Source organism: Acinonyx jubatus, chromosome E1 (genome assembly GCF_027475565.1).
Source record: "Acinonyx jubatus isolate Ajub_Pintada_27869175 chromosome E1, VMU_Ajub_asm_v1.0, whole genome shotgun sequence".
NCBI lineage: Eukaryota > Metazoa > Chordata > Mammalia > Carnivora > Felidae > Acinonyx > Acinonyx jubatus.
In genome coordinates, this window is record NC_069397.1 from 36721272 (window position 1) to 36737644 (window position 16373).

Consider the following 16373-nt stretch of genomic DNA (forward strand, 5'->3'; position numbering starts at 1 on the left):
GCCTCCCTCACTGGAAAGGGTAATGGTTCCAGGTACCCATCTGAGCACTCACTCTACAGAATAAGTTTTCCTCCCTTGCTGCTTCTGGGCCACTCAGGGTACAGGCCTAAGTGACAGCCAAAAGGTTTATCCTGGGCTCTAGATGGCTGGTGGCAAAAGCCCAGCAGAGATTAGGCCTGGTTTAGGTGACCCTAAAATACACCCTCCCACCCGCCCACCCCCACCAATCAGGACCTGATCTCATTGCATTCTCCCTGTTTCCGGTTCTGTTATTCCAAACAGTTCTGAGAGCAAGGACTGTATCCCATCCATCTTCATATCACAAATGCCCCGATGGTGATGGTACTTGCCCACCATACATTTATTCATCAAAGACTTCTTGGACACCTGTCAAGTGCTGGGTACTGAGACTAGTGATGAGCAAGGCTCTGAGTGACAAACATGTCTTTCTTGCCTTCACGGAACTTATATTCTAGGGGGAGAATCAGACCAAAAAAATAACTTAAAAATTATGAATCATGATAAAGGGTAAAAAGGCACAAGGGGGGAGCAACGGAGAAAAATGGGAGTCGGATCTGCTTTAGGTAAAATAGAGGTCTCCGGTGAGGTGACGTTTAAGCTAAATCTTGTTTTTTCTTTTTGAAGCTCCACCCTGCATATAAACCTCATAATGGCCTATCTTTTCTTTACGATGCACAGTTTCTATTTTTATTTTTATTTTTTTAAATTCCAGTGTAGTTCACATACAGTGCTATGTTAGTTTCAGGGGTACACTATAGTGATCCAACCGTTCCATACATCACTCCATGCTCATCATGACAAGTGCACTCCTAACCCCTTCACCTGTTTCATCCACCCCCCCCACCCACCTCCCCACTGGGAACCATCTGTTCTCTATAGTTAAGAGTCTGTTTGTTTGTTTGAAGATTTTACTTTTAAGTAATCTCTACACCTAATGGGGCAGAGGGTTTTTTTTTTTTCCAACTTACAACTCCGAGCTCCAGAGTCACATGCTCCACTGGACTGAGCCAGCCGGGCACCCCGAGTCTTGTTTTTTTGGTTTGTCTCTCTCCCTTTTTCCCCCCTTTGTTCATTTGTTTTTTGGTTTTTTTTTTTTTTTGTTTTGTTTCTTAAATTCCAATATGAGTGCAATCGTATGGTATTTGTGTTTTTCTGGTTTATTTCACTTAGCATTATACTCCTTAGATCCATCCATGTTGTTAACAAGTGGCAAAATTCCATTCTTTTTTAATGGCTGAATAATATTCCATTGTGCGTGTGTGTGTATGTTTATCTATGTATACACAGATATATATACATATATATGTATGTATGTGTATGTACATGCATGTATATGTATATATATATATCACATTTTCTTTATCCATTCATCTATCAATGGACACCTGGACTGTTAAGCTACATCTTTAAGGGTAAGAAGGCGTGTGCTTGGTTGAATGAATAAATGAATGAGGCAGTGACTTTGGATTAATTAGCTCACCTCTCCAGGCCAGTTTCTTCATCTGAGAAAGCTAGAGATTGGTCTGAATGATCAGGGCTCATCATAACAGAGACAGGAAAAGGTAAAAACCTTTGGTAAAAGGGGAAGTGAGGTGGGAGAAGGAGAGAAGAGGGTGTGGTGGTCAGGCAGGAGTGGTAAACATTTCTACAGGGCATTCACAGGCACAGCAGGAAAGGACCACAAAAGCAGGGCTGAGTCGCCCTTGCATGTTTCCTCCATGGAAACCATCAGGGAGAGCCTGTCTCCCATTCCCAGGACTCTTGCTCTGGAGAAAAACTTTGTCATTCCTGTCCCAACCTTGCCTGAAAAGAGTAGGAGGAGGTGGCATTAACAGCCGGCAAAGAGAGTGAATCAAAATAAAACCCAGATGACTCAAATAGAAGCAGGCAGGCAGGAAAATTGATTAGACACACGTGACAGACAGTGCAGGGTCTGGGTGCCACCTTAGCCCTCAGGTTCTAAACCTTAGAAAATTAGGGTTTGCTGCAGAACCATCCAGGGACTGGTCTGCCATCAAATCAGAGGTTTGGGCAGTAATGGAAAGACTCATTCCTCTGGGGCACCTGCCTGGCTCAGTTGGAGCATGTGACTCTCGATCTCTGGGGGGTTGTGGGTTCAAGCCCCATGCTGCGGGTGGAGATTACTTTAAATTTAAAAAAGAAAAAAAAGACTCATTCCTTCAACAAATTCCCAAATTCCTGTGGCAGTAACACACGTCCTGTAATCAAATTAAGCAAGACTTGAGAGGAAATAGTTGTGTGTGGTTTTTTTTTTTTTTTTTTAATGGCTTCATATTCTCCAAGACCATGTTCATGTCTGCTCTTTCCCAAACAGAACTTTTTTTAAGAATTTTTAAAATTATTATATTGAATTTTTGAATACTTAATATTTGTCGCTATTCATTAGACCGTGAGCCCCATCAGAAGGAGATGGGGCTCCTTATTTGCTTCCTTCACTGTTGCATCCCCAGTGCCTTGAACAGTGCCTGGCACATAATAATAGCTGTTGATCAATTAATTAGTGCATGGTAAGTCACTGTGCTAAGAACTTTATATGAGCTACCTTTCACTGGGATCTCTATCTTACAAATGACAAAACTGAGGGGTGCCTGCGTGGCTTGAGCGTCCAACTTTGACTCAGGTCATGATCTTGCAGTTCGTGGGTCCCAGCCCTACGATTGGCTTGCTGCTCTTAACGTATAGTCTGCTTTGGATCTTCTGTCCCCCTTTCTGTCCCTCCCCTGCTCACACTCTCTCAAGACAAAAAAAGAAAAAGAAAAATGACAAAACTGAGGCTCAGGGAAGTTGAAGAATTTGCCCACGGTCATACTCAAAAGACTGTACAATATTTTGAAGGGCAAAGCTCAGAAAATAACAGGGAGAGATTATTCATACAGAGTCATTTCTTCATTCTCTTTCCCTCAGGATGGTGACAGGCTGCCCCCCTGCATCCCGAGCTCAGTCCGGGTGCCAGAGCTGAGATGTACTTTCAGCTGAGGTCCTTTTCACGTGGAGGAGAGCTCAGCTCAGGAACTTACGGCCTAGGGGCTCCTGGGAGAGGGAACAGCTCTGGCTGTGCTGCCCAGGATCAGCTGACAGCGCCCGGGTAATTCAGATGTAGAGCTTACTCAGCAGCCCTGTGGCCTTTCTGGCCACCAGGCACCTCTAACACCCTTCCCCCAACCCTGGTTCCCAAAAATCTTCTGGCTCAGTGGGAAGACGGGTAAGTACGAGGAGATGGTTCAAACTCCCAATTGGGAGGAAAGTTGATTTTAGGAGAAAATGCCACCCCTGACCCCCAAATTAAGACTTTGACCACCGTCAAAAGGTCAACAGCGCACCTCATTATTGAATCAAGGCAAGGCGGCTTTGCTGTTTAATTCCAAGAACGCTTTATCCAGGGATCTCCCTGCTCGCACGGTGTAAGCTCGCTTGGAGCAGAGGCTCCACTGCATCCCACGTGGTTTGCAGCCGCCCAGTGGGACAAGCACCGCCTTAGCCCACGTGACTTGCGGCAAGGTTCTTAGCCCCTCCCCTGTGCTTGTTTCTTCATCTATAAAATGGGACTAAGTTGGTACCTTGGTTACAATGTTGATGAGGATTACTTCTACCACCCTACATGAGATGCTTATTATAAGCCTGGCACTGGGTAAGTGCATGAAACAGACACCACATAACGACTACTGACTAATCTTGTTCCCATTCCTCCAGCTAATTCAAGGCTAAGAGGCTAGCCTGAAGTCATCCAGCAAATGAGGAGGGGGAAGAACTGGGAGCCCAGGTATCCCGAGGCCCTCCTTTCTCAGGTTTCTGGATACTGCTAGGTGATGCCATTTCCGGCAACTCCCCGAACTGTACTGACAACAAGTATTTATTGAAGGTCCGCTATATGTCAGGCACTGCTCTAGGCTGGGGATACAGTGGTAAGGAAGATAGCCAAGGTCACTGCATCAGGGAGCTTACATTATAATCGGGAAAACCGGCAATAAAACATTTAAAATAGACTTTTAGATAGTGCTGTGAAGGAAATGCATGGCACATTACAAATATGGACAGCACAGACCCTCGTTTTGTATCGCTAAGGCACTGACAGCATCTGTCTAGGGCAAATGTGAGACAAGCTTGGGTGTTGGTATCTGAGACGCCTGGCTTTGAATTCAAGCTCCACGTGGTCTGATGAATGTCTTCCTGCGCCTCTTTTCTCATTTGGAAAATGAGAACAGTGATTGCTCAAGTTGGTGTGAAAATTGATACAACGGGACACATAACGTTTTCTCAGTGTTTAGTGTTTTTCACCTCCGGCAGGTCGGAGCTGGAACCCTTAGTGAGGCCAGGTGGAACCGTAGCCTCGTACTGTGTGCGCTTCGAGTGTTTGTCGGGTAGGGGTATGTGGGAACGGGGAATTACCTGGAGAACTCCTGAAAAGGAAGAAAAAAATTCCTGGGAGAAGCAGCCCCTCCCTGCGCCACAAACCGGTATCATTCTTTTTCTCTCGGTGCATGTTCCCTGGAGAAATGTCCTTGGTTGACTGCCATTGCCCAGGATTTAATGTCTTAGAAGAATTAGAAGTTACCCTCCAGTAATCTCCAAAATTGGGCATAGAAATAAAATATTAGAACTTCTATTTATGTATTTTTCATATAATCGCTTTTTAATATCTATTTTTGTGTCTTATGTTACACAATATAGGGGTACAGTAGTACAGGTATATAATTTATAAACACATGGGGGTATGCATGATCAAAACTTTCTGACGGGGGTGCAATCAGAAAAGTGGAAGGCCACATGGAGGCTAAGGGAGGAAAATTATGGTCAGCCCTCAGTTCACTTGCCCAACATAAACCCAGAAAGTAGCCTGCAGGCATCACTACGCTAATAAGCAACAGTGAAGAACGTACCTAATCTCTTAAATCCCAAATTAGTGTTCTTCCCTCTACAAATTTCGGGGGGGGGGGGGCGGGATGTGGAAGTAGAAATTAAATACACACTGCAAGCCATGTAAAAAGCCAATTTTGGAGGAGCCATTAAACCAACCAGATTCGCCTGAAAAATATGCACAAGACAGAGACTATCTCCTGCGGGTTCAGAAGCACTCAGAACAAAAACCTCCTCCCCACCGCTTTGTAGGCCAGTTATTTTCACTCATTTCCCATCACACTACGCAGGGTCTGTTTTTAAGACCGATGTGTCCTTCCTTTCCCCAACTCACACGCACATCACCACCACATGTTCCAGCTTCTTTCAAACCATTCATTTCGCCTCCAAGGTGACACCATGTGGAACCAAAAATGAAGCAGCAAAATGTTGAAAATAAAAATAAAGCGGACTTTATTTAGAAGATAAAGATGGTGGTATCAGTTTTGGTTAATAAAGTTGGGCTCAAGTGTTTTAACAGGTCTTTAATGCCATCACAGACTGGCATGCCAAGGGCATTCTGAATGCCAATTACAGACTGAAGTTGTTTCAAAACCGAGATGCTATCAAAAGCTGATGGAGTTGAGATTTCTCATAGAAGTCGGACTAACACACTTCTTAAATATCAGAGGGACTAGATTACTTGGTTCTGAAAGTGAAAACACTGCACTGAGCATTTCCCCTCCCTTTCTCCACAAGTCCCTAAGGCAAGATTACAGTTGCCTCTGACAGTCCGAAGTTCAACATTTCAACAGAGGGGAGCTGAGGGGAACCAGGAAAATGAAAAGCAAAATTAATAAATGTAATCGTAATTGATACAGGCAGCTGCCACTTACGGCAAACCAAAGCCTAGTCCGATGCCCACTTGCTTCACATTTGCACTGACATCTTCCCAAGCAGACGGTAACTACATTCTTGGAGGAATGTGCCAAGACTAGGGTGGGGAAGGCCCGGACAGTGAGTGGACTGAATGCATCTTGCACCCAGTTACCTTAGGTGGTACAATTGATTCAGGGTAAGAGCCCAGACTCTGGAAAACCCACTAGCCAAAAGTAACTACGAAAGAGGATTAAATGCATAACCAGTGTAGAACGCCTGCAAGGCACCAAGACCACAGTCCAACCAGCCCATTTTCCTCCTCTCCATCACTGAATGGATCTGGGAGAAAGCGTTAATAACAGCACTTGTCAACTGCTTCCCTGGAACAAAACATGACAAAACACACGGAAGGTTTTGTTTCCATTATGGTTCTCGGTGTACTTTATTCTCCTGCTGTCTAGCTAAGCAGCCCACACAGGACAGAAATGGGTAGCACTGAGGAATGATCAGATTTTTTTTCTCCCCAACATTCCTGCCCCCTCCCTAAGCCCTGACCAACCCCTATCTATCAGGAATGGTTAGTGTATCACCCTCTCCTCAAGGGACAACTAACATTTAAACGGGATTAGAGGGTCAGGTCTCTTCTTAGTAGGGCTTAGCAGGTGGTACAAACTCTTTATTCACAACGGAGTCTTTCCTTCAAACACCTGTTTTTTGTGTTTTGTGTTTTTTTGTTTGTTTTTTTTTTGTACACTGGTTCATAGATCGGCACTTGACTTTGAACCTGGCACCAAAAGGCACAATATCTGATACCCTGTACAAGAGCGATTAGAGATGCTGCCATATGGATGAGCAAAACCGAGCCAATCCCACTTATGAATGGAAGGCTTGGATGGGGAGGGGAAAATGGCAAAGAGAAAAATGTAAGCCCACATTTCTTTTGCTAGAATGGAAATGAAAGTGGGAATTTAAGGTCTTGTTTTTTAATCCTCCAAACACCAGGAAGCAATTAAAGATCTTCCTTGGTGTTTTTGAAAGCAGCATATTCAAAATGCCAGCAAAAAACTACTAGTAACTGCAAAAACCAAAAGGGGGTCAAAGCTCACCGACATCCCTCCTTATTGCTGAAAGATTCTAAACCCAAAATTCCGGGTGCCCTGTTCCCTTGTAAAAGGGAAAATAGCGAAGTCTGCTTTATGGTTCTCATAGCACATCACACTTTTAAAAAAATATTAAAGTGTGTGACCAGGGGAATGTCTGACACCATTTTATTAATCTTCAACTTCAGTGGAAAAATAAAACCTTTTCAAGTGCCATTTTCATCACAAGAGTCCTAGTATATATATATGTATGTATATATATACTTTTGTTTTTTAAGTTTTATTTTGTTGATTAGTTGGTTTTGAAGTGCAGCAAGAGACCAATACCGCATTGTAGTCAATCAAATAAAAGAGAACAGAAGGCCAAGCAGTTTCCAAATGGTTATTTTATCAGATTGTTTGAACATTAAATTTATCCTCGTTTGCAATCCAAAATAGTTACCTGAAGTTTGCTCTGTGTGTGTGTGTGTGTGTGTGTGTGTGCGCGCGTGTTTACTTTTATTGTGTATTTGTTTTTAAACTCTTTGGCACAATTTTCTGGGGGTGTTCAGACTGCCACCATACATGTCAGGAGAGACCTTTTCTTTTGTGCTACTTCTGAGCATCTAAATTTTGGTTTGTTTGGGTTGTGGCTTTCTTTTGTTTTGAAGTCTGCATTCTTTATTTGTAACAATTGTATTTTAATTTTTTCTAGATCCTCTAACTCCAGAGTTTTCTTTTTCTCCCCCCCCTCCCCCCCACTTCTACATTCACAGTTGAACCATATTATTAGGAAAGGCGCCTTGATGAAAAGATCAGGATACGGGAGCTCTGACCATTCGTCAGTGTTTTCCCTAGAAGGTAATTAAAAAAAACAAAACAAAAAACAAAACCTAAAGAGCGTCTTTCCTTTTTTTTTTTTTTTTTTTTATACACATCTCTTGTGCTGCATCAGTAGACAGGACTTCGGTTAGTTTTATGAAATGCAACATCTAACCCCTTTTTTTCTGGGAAAAAGAAACTGCAATGACTTGAAGTTGAGAATGTGGATACCGCCTCACTCACACACACTCATTCTCAGACCGTAAAGAATCCCTCACCCTCCTTTTAGCCGGCACGCGTACAGTACCGTGTGGCAATGGTACACCAAAGGTGGGCTTGAGACCCAGGCTCCATCTTTCTTGTCAGTAGCAAAGGCTAGACTGCCTTTTACAACAAAGCACCACAGCTGAACCCAGTCCCTCCTCCTCTCCCAAACCAGTCACTCCACTCGGCACCGGCCAAAAGACAGAAAAGCTAGTTCTAGCCTGTCCTGGGAAGAGAGAACTTCCTTTTTTTTTTTTCCCTAAGCAATTACATCCATCGTTTTTCTCTTTTCCAAGATGGCCGACGTTATGGTTTTCTACGAAGTCAGTGCTTACTTAGCTCACTAACAGCGCTGCTGTTGGCGGCTGCGGCTGCTGCTGTGGCAGGATTTTCAATGTGGTGTGTTTTCAAGCCTCACTCACTCATCCTCTCATTCCCAAACATTCAGCATCCGTGCACACTCCTCACTTCCGGGTTTTTCAAAAGATTGGAGATTTCCAGTGGGGGTCTCAGGTTATCATCCCAATGGTAACAGATCTAAAAACAGACGGAAAACAAGTCAACTTTGAGATCACATACAGTTGGAAGAGTCAAACGCTTCTGATTCCCACAATTAAGTGCTCACCAGCCTGAAATGAATTGGTCTAGTTTGTCCTAATAAAAGGACTAATTGTTTTTCTTGTCTTCCTATGTGCCAGCTACCTGCTCTCATTAGCACCTATATTAAGAGGGTAGGAGGGAAGCTAACAAGATAAAACTCAAAATAGCCAATTTTATCGAGATCTTTGGAGTAAGACAATGAGTATGTTGAGAGTTGAAAAAATAAAGACTACATCTGAAAGCAAGGGTCAGGGGTGCCTGGGTGTCTGACTCTTGATTTCAGCTCAGGTCACGATATCACAGTTAGCGAGCCCCTTCTATGCTGACAATGCGGAGCCTGCTTGGGATTCTCTCTCCCTGCCTCTCCCCTCCCCCTCTCAAAAATAAATAAAAAATTAAAAAAAAAACAAAAAAGCAAGCGTCACACAACTCTTGACTTTGGATATCTTCTGCAGAGCTATGCAATGTCTAAAAGCGCTGCAGTAAAAAAAAAAGTATAAAGAGCAGGAGGAAGGGAATAGCGAGTAGAAAAGAAAATTCTGGGAAAATGCCATTACCGATGACTTTATTAGGACCCAAAATCATGTGGGGCCTTCACTGAATTCCAGTTACATAAGTTCTGCTCTTCATCACCACAAGGAATCAAGTATTTGGCTCAAGGAAAGATTGAGGATGCCCGACCCTTCCACTAGTACAAGCCTGAGGAACAAAGGCTTGGCTCAAAAGCACTTGTATGGGAAGGGATACAAAACAAAATGCCATGAGACAGGCAGCCCTTGTCGGAACAGTCTGAAGAAACTGTGCCTCCTCCCCAAGAGAGTAGAAGGAAGAGGGCAATGGAGATGAGCTCTTACCAAGCTTGGTTCTTCAGTTTTCTCAGTTCTTTTGTTGCCCATGTAGCAAGGGTTTTTGCTTTGTTAGTCTTCGATCTCCGTCCTTCAGTTAACAGTTCATGGATCATTGGCCTAGCTTCTACTAATTTCAGTACGTCCTTCCCAAATGCTGTACACAAGTCCCTGTGCAGAACAAACACACCTGACAATGAGCTCCTTGGCCCGACACTGCTATCATATCATTTTGAGCCTTCCAAACCAGTGCTAAGCTAGTTGTGGGTTTCTTCATATTTACCTGCTTTTTAATGTTTATTTATTTTGAGAGAGAGAGAGTGAACGCGAGCAGGGGAGAGGCAGAGAGAGGGAGACAGAATCCCAAACAGGCTCCAAGCTGCCAGCAGAGAGCCTGACGCAGGGGTCAAACTCCCGAACCGTGAGGTCACGACCTGAGCCGAAATCAAGAGTCGGACACTCAACCAACTGAGCCTCCCAGGTGCCCCTGTATTCACTTACTTTTTAAAGCTGGAATAAATTTTAGGGATAAGTTGAGCACCTACCCTCAACAGATGCACAAAATGAACTCTAAAGAGAGAGGATGACTACTGCAGGTTCCACAACTAACTCATGGTTCTCTCTTCTAATGATGCCTCAGAAACTCTCAACAGAGGAGGCTAAACATAGGCAATCTGTTGACCAGCCTCAGAATATGGGATGGACACAGATCTGATGCTGCTCCTATACCTCTGAGAACTCACTTCATAGTTTAGCGAAAAGAAATTAGAAACCTGGAGTCTGGAATAAGACCCAAGCTAAGGTCTGTAGTAAATTCTCACCTGTGAGAACTCCTAACAGGACACCATGGGTTCTATTAAAGAAATACCAGGACGCCTGGGTGGCTCAGTAGGTTAAGCGTCCCACTCTTGATTTCAGCTCTGATCACTATCTCATGGTTCATGGGATTGAGCCCCATGTTGGGCTCTATGCTGACAAGGCAGCGCCTGCTCAGGACTGTTTCTCTCTGCCCCTTCTCCCTCCCTCTCAAAATAAACAGACATTAAAAAAAGAAGTATCCATGTCAAAGAAGTACACAATCACCATCCAGGCTACCCTCAAAATTCTTTACCACATGTCTTCAGATTTTCCAAAAGTTCTATTTAGCTATTGGAAATAGGATATAACCTACCCTATCAGTCCAGCAGCACAAGCTACTACTCCATCTGTATGATCCTCATCTCCAGCAATGTGGTCAATGAAAGACAGAATAAATTCTACTCTGGGTTGTACCAGCATCACATCCGCTATAAAAGAAAGAGGAAGTCTGATGAAACTGTCCCACCGTGGCAGGACTGTACCCCCCATTTCAAAGTTTCCAAATACACTATCCCCCTCACAAGGCTGGCTTCAGGTGGGAGAATTAGCTGCATATAGTTATACCGAACTGTCCTTTCGCAGATTAAGATGTCATTCTTCACATCCACACAAGAGGCAGACAGTCCTTTTATTACAAGCAGAAATAATATAGAAGAAACTAATGGGACCTTTCCTCTAAGCCCATGGTATCAAAAGAGGTAAAGGACAAATATTTCCCTAGTCAGTAACAGAAATATCAGGTGCCAGAGGAAATCTGATCTCCCAGTCCTTTAATTCAATTGCACTAGGGGTGTGTATGTGCTCACAGCTGCCACTTGGGGTTGGTGTAGATGCCAACCAGCACCACAGCCTTGCTGGATCCCATCCCTTACAATGCCCAAGAAAGGGGAGACAAAGCAGCAGAGGAAGAGGGAACAGAAATACGAAAGGCCATATTCTCTCCCAAAGCAACTCTCTTCATCAGGGCCCTTCCTTCTCCCCTTCCTTTCCATTCACAAGTGACAGAACTAGAGGCACAGCCCCTTTGGCTAAGTGAACTCTGGACTGAGTCAATTGGGTTGTATACTCAACGGTGCACGTTCTCCTGGTCTCCCTTCAGTCCCTGGACAATTCCGGTGTAGGCTTCCAAGCAGCCTTCCCTTAGCTCATTCAGGTAATCCACCATGTCATAGTCTGACTGTAAGACACAAAACAGAACGTCCATCATTCCAAGACCCTTTAGTTGTACGACTGTCAAAAATCCCCCTCATCCAATCAGGGCCGGACTTAAAGATAGCTTTAAGCCTACCTTGTCCACCTGGGCTTGGGAGGCCTGCTGAAGAGTATTCAAGACGACCTCTAGATATTTTTTAAACTCTCCACCAATAGCAAGGGCAATATCACCAAACACTGACAGAATCTGTGGCTTCACAGACCTGTGGACATTTTCATTCTGATAGAGAGAGAAAAGCAAATGAATAAAAGTCACGTGTCCCGTCCAAAGGCTGTAACAAACAACTACTAATATGCTGTGTACAGACCACATAATCTCTGAAAAGAGGGATTATGTATGCACTTTACTGGCTTCCCTGCACCACCCCCACCCCTCCCCCCATTCCATGCAGCGAGCACATGCATTCCTTTAACTTTACAACCTTACTTTATAGAATGACTTTGTGAAAACGAACAATTCCTTTCTTCATAAGCCTACAGCCAACATTCCAGCAACTTAAAGAGTTCCCTCTCACTGAGTTTTTAACCATGTTTCCAACTGACGATTTCTTCAGATCCTAGTAGACTGGCTTGTGCGTGCAGACACTCACCCCCAGGTTCTCCAGGAGGAGCTGCATCACCTCGTCACAGAAAGGTAAGATGTTGGACTGCAGGGCACGGCATAAGTCTCCCACTAAGCCCACAGCTGCCAAACAAACCTGCAAAGAATCCAGGAAATGATCTTCCGAGCAGAAAAGGCCAACTGCAGGGTAAGGCATTATTTTTACTTAGCTGCTGCTCCTTTTATCACCTGAGCCTAAAGTGCAAGAAGAAAACATCCTCCCCTCTCTGAGATCAGTTCATTTTAACAACCAGTACCTCAGGAAAAAAACTAAGGCCGTCCAAGGTTATCATTAAGAAAGGACAGAAATGACAGTATTCCCCAGGAACGATGGTGGCAAGAGCCAGGTGGTTAAAAAAAAAAGAGAGAGAAGGAAAAAACCCGGCTCTTAGGGCGCCATGCTGGTGCAGCTAGTATCTTGGTTTTTTTCACGGACTACTTCTGGGGAGTTGCCCTGAGTTCAGACACTCAGGGAAAGAGATAAGTAGTTCACACCCAGGGCCAATGCACGGAGACTGTCTGGACTTTGTACCACAATGACTGTCCAGTATAAGCGAGAATATAAACGTGTTCTATTGAAAAGCATGGACTACCTGGTACTCAGCATAGTTTTTCAATCCAATGCCCAGGAAGGGTTTAAAGGCCTCCATGTACTTTAGGAACTCACCACCCAACACTGCAAAGAAGCAAACTGTTAGCACCACAGGATATCACAGAAGTGAGCAAAAATAACCATCCTGGCTGTCCCAAAATGTATTCGCTCCACACAACAGGTTGGGTGGAGCGTGCATTAATTACCAATTCTCCAATGAAGATGTTAAGGCTGTCTCAGACAAGTCAAATTCCTAAGTGCTGGAAGGGCCTAACTCTTATGCCCCAAAGATAATGCCAAATCTCCACGCAGCGGGATTTCACTTTGGCTGAAAAAAACCCAAGTGGTTTTTTTCACGGAACGTCAGGGTTAATTTTGAATTGGATGAGCTAACAATGCTGCCTCTTAGCCACCTCTTCACCTGGTTATAACATGTCTTCTCTGGCAGCCAGGTTTAAAACAGGGTCCATCCCTGGGCAATCCCATCAAGGACTTATTTAACAAGCCAGTCAGGGAAAGCAGACTAGGCTTCTTTCCGAATTCACCACTCCGGGAGCCATAATGAACTGCCGGGTCCTGTCAGGGTGGTTACATGTGGCCAGATCAGCTGAACATATGCTTCTTATGCTAGAAATAGGTCTGCTCCTCGGAGAAGTAGTCCTCTGGTAATGGCCTTGGTAATACACTTTACAGGCCATCCCTGAAGAAGCATTCCAGGTTTCTGAAGTGCTCTTTAATGTGCTTTTAAATGGCCCTTCGAAGAGTCTTAAGCAGACGTGCCTCCCCCAAAGCAATTTTGTATAGTCAGACATATAACAACCAGAAAACCAATTATTTCCTAGAACTCTCAATGTTTTACTCCATCCCATACGAGGCACCATGCATGATGTGTCAACCTGGAGTCTGAAGCATTACAACTTGAACCAGAAGGTAGCAAGTTCCAGCAAAGAAAACAGAAACCTTTCCTTCATCCTTGAAAGGAACCAAACTTCAATAAAGCAAGTAGACTCTCAGGGTTAAAAGGAACCTGACGAACATGGGGTAGATGATAATAGTTTCTTCCCCAGAACAGTTGCCAATCTGAGATGCAAACTGGCCACCCATTTATTTCAGTGAGAGTGGCAAAGCAGTTATACACAAAGTTATGCTTATATTCAACCCAACTTTGCACTCCAGTCATGCCCCAGTAAATGAGAAGACAGGACTATGCTTTCTCTGGTCAAAAATTTCCCATGGCCATTGAAACTCCCATACCCTAAAGACACTCCCTGCCCAATTTTGGCTCACTGACCTTCCACCAGTGTGCTAACTGCCATTAGGGCATCCTCTTGCACTCCCCCAGACCCAGCTGTGCTTTGGAACATCCTTAACAGGGAGGCCATGACCACATCAGAGATCTGCAAAGCATCTTGATGTTGTACTTTCCGGAGAACATTCTATGAAATGAACAAGAAAGAGTTCAGGATCTGTTGATTCTAAACCTTCCAATCAGAACACTAAACACACCTTCCTGAAAAAAAAAAAAAAATCAATTAAATCCCTTGACTTTCTAGCTTTTTTTTTTTTTTTTGGAAATGCCAAATACACTTTTTGTAATCAAAAGCTTTCACAGTGTAAATCACCTGCAACAAAACATGCATTTTAAGATCCCTTCTATTCCCCAATTCAGAATGAACACAAGATAATCTTCCATGGTACATAAACTCATTTCTTCTGCATTTCATTTATGTCTGATAAACCCATCAGTAGCCTCCATATTCCAATCTTCCTGGAATGGCACTTGAATTTACTTCAGCTTTAAAGAAGAACAGGTTATATTATAGTTCCTACTCATCAAACAAAAAAGCAATCCTTCCTATATCCTAACCTATTTACAGATGATAGGAAAGAAATAGCTTTGATAAAATAAAGCCAACTGAATTATCCTAATTCAATATTCCTCAAACCTCCCTCCTTAGCCTTTAATTTGTTTCAACTAATGTTACCAGATCATTCCTGCGTTTGTCGGATAACTAAACAAAGACCTTAACAGTCAAGCTTAAAAAAAAAAAATTAAGTTTGGTTAAGAAAGAAAAGAGAGTTCATAGGGAAGGTGACCTAGTTAGCATCACTCAATACTAAAACCTAGTACCTATGTAAGCATTAGACAATTTCCAGGGTTTTCCTACCTTTGGTTAAAAAAGGGAATAGCACCTCAGCCACTCCATGAGCCCAGTCATGAATGGGTGACGTTTGATTTAAAGATTCCTGGTCTCCCCTCAAAAGACTACTCTGAATAACAGGTACTATAAATGACATAAATTATAATAAAGCTTCCAATAGGAACTGTTGTTTCAAAAGACGATGGCAGAAAAACTCAAGGCTTCATTTTTTTAGCTGAGTGAACCACAGCTGGGAGCCAAATCTGGCTGGGCTACATTTGGACAACCCAATAAAAAACCCAAGACTGGAAGCTGCCAACACAACATAGCTGTACAACATCATAAAACGAGCAGTTTCCTCCCCTAAACTGGGCAAAAGACAAATTCTGTCTTTACGGACAGAGAAGAAAAGAGAACACTTTCTGATTGGCCTCAGAACTGGTAAGCAATAAAGCACCACTGTACCTGAAGAGTTGCGCAGAGCAAAGACTGAAGGTCATTGAACTGGATCCTATCCGATGTGCTCTGGATATGTGACTACAAAGAAAAGAAGATCATCATATTCTGAATAAACACCTTCTAAAAGAGCGCTGAACTTCCTCAATGCTTCCATTTTTGCTGGGTTTAGCAAGACCATTAAATAATCTTTACTGATTCTAACGTAGGAAATAAAAAACTCACAGATGTATATGATGTGATGTGTCTAAGTAACTGGGATGAGCAATGCAGATTTAAAGAGGCAACGTTTTTTGTATAAGCCTTACATCGTTCTGAGAAAATATATATTTACACGTAAATATAAACACCAAGAAGAGAGGACGGGCCTCCCACCTCCGACCAAGCCAGGAAAGCCCAGTCTCACCTCCATCTGGAGCACCTGCTGCAGTCGCTCCATGATAACCAGAGTAGTCTTCTGAACTGCAGGGTAACAATCCTTGGCACTGTTTTTCACAATTTCCATCAGAGATTCATATGCAGAACTCCTCAGGTTGTTCTGGTGTCCATCAGGTCTGCAAGGAAGACACAACAACAATCTTAAAGTCTCACCTGAGAAAAAGAATAGAGTTGTTATGACATAGACCTTGTTGCAAAGAAAATAAGGATTCTATGGGGCGCCTGGGGGGTGGCTCAGTCAGTTAAGCATCTGACTTCAGCTCAGGTCATGATCTCATGGTTCGTGAGTCTGAGCCCAGAGCTGTCAGCACAGAGCCTGGAGCCTGCTTCAGATTCTGTTTCCCTCTCTGCCCCTCCCCCACTTACACTGTCTCAAAAATAACGTTTAAAAAAAAAACAAAAAGGGAAGAAAATAAGGATCCTAGAACTGGTACGGTTGCAAAGGTGGTTTGAGTTTGACAACACAATACAACCAGGAAATAAATTTTCAACTGTGAAGCCAATGGCTATCTTCATTATGGGTCTCCAGAGCTGGTTAAACTTTAGAATAACTCTTTGGAAATGGGCTGACATTATAGGGAAACAAATTAGTTTAAAATGCTCAAGGTGCCTGGGTGGCTCAGCCAGTTAAGCATCCAACTTTGGCTCAGGTCATGATCTCGCCGTTTGTGGGTTTGAGCCCCGTGAGCTGTGCTGTCTGTGCTGACAGCT

The 16373-nt window shown here is 43.5% G+C and overlaps 1 protein-coding gene across 1 annotated transcript in view; it reads right to left on the minus strand.

Annotated features, from left to right (window-relative positions):
- Positions 1-5325: 5325 nt before the first annotated feature.
- KPNB1 (karyopherin subunit beta 1) overlaps positions 5326-16373 on the minus strand; it is a 28088-nt gene continuing 17040 nt past the window's right edge. The window contains exons 13-22 of the mRNA XM_027033942.2: positions 15631-15778; positions 15234-15305; positions 13919-14063; positions 12629-12711; positions 12025-12132; positions 11511-11654; positions 11294-11399; positions 10536-10650; positions 9374-9535; positions 5326-8456 (exon numbers count right to left, since the gene is read on the minus strand). Of these exons, the coding sequence (XP_026889743.1) occupies position 8456; positions 9374-9535; positions 10536-10650; positions 11294-11399; positions 11511-11654; positions 12025-12132; positions 12629-12711; positions 13919-14063; positions 15234-15305; positions 15631-15778 (1084 nt within the window). The 3' untranslated portion in view covers positions 5326-8455. The remainder of the gene's footprint in view (positions 8457-9373; positions 9536-10535; positions 10651-11293; positions 11400-11510; positions 11655-12024; positions 12133-12628; positions 12712-13918; positions 14064-15233; positions 15306-15630; positions 15779-16373) is intronic.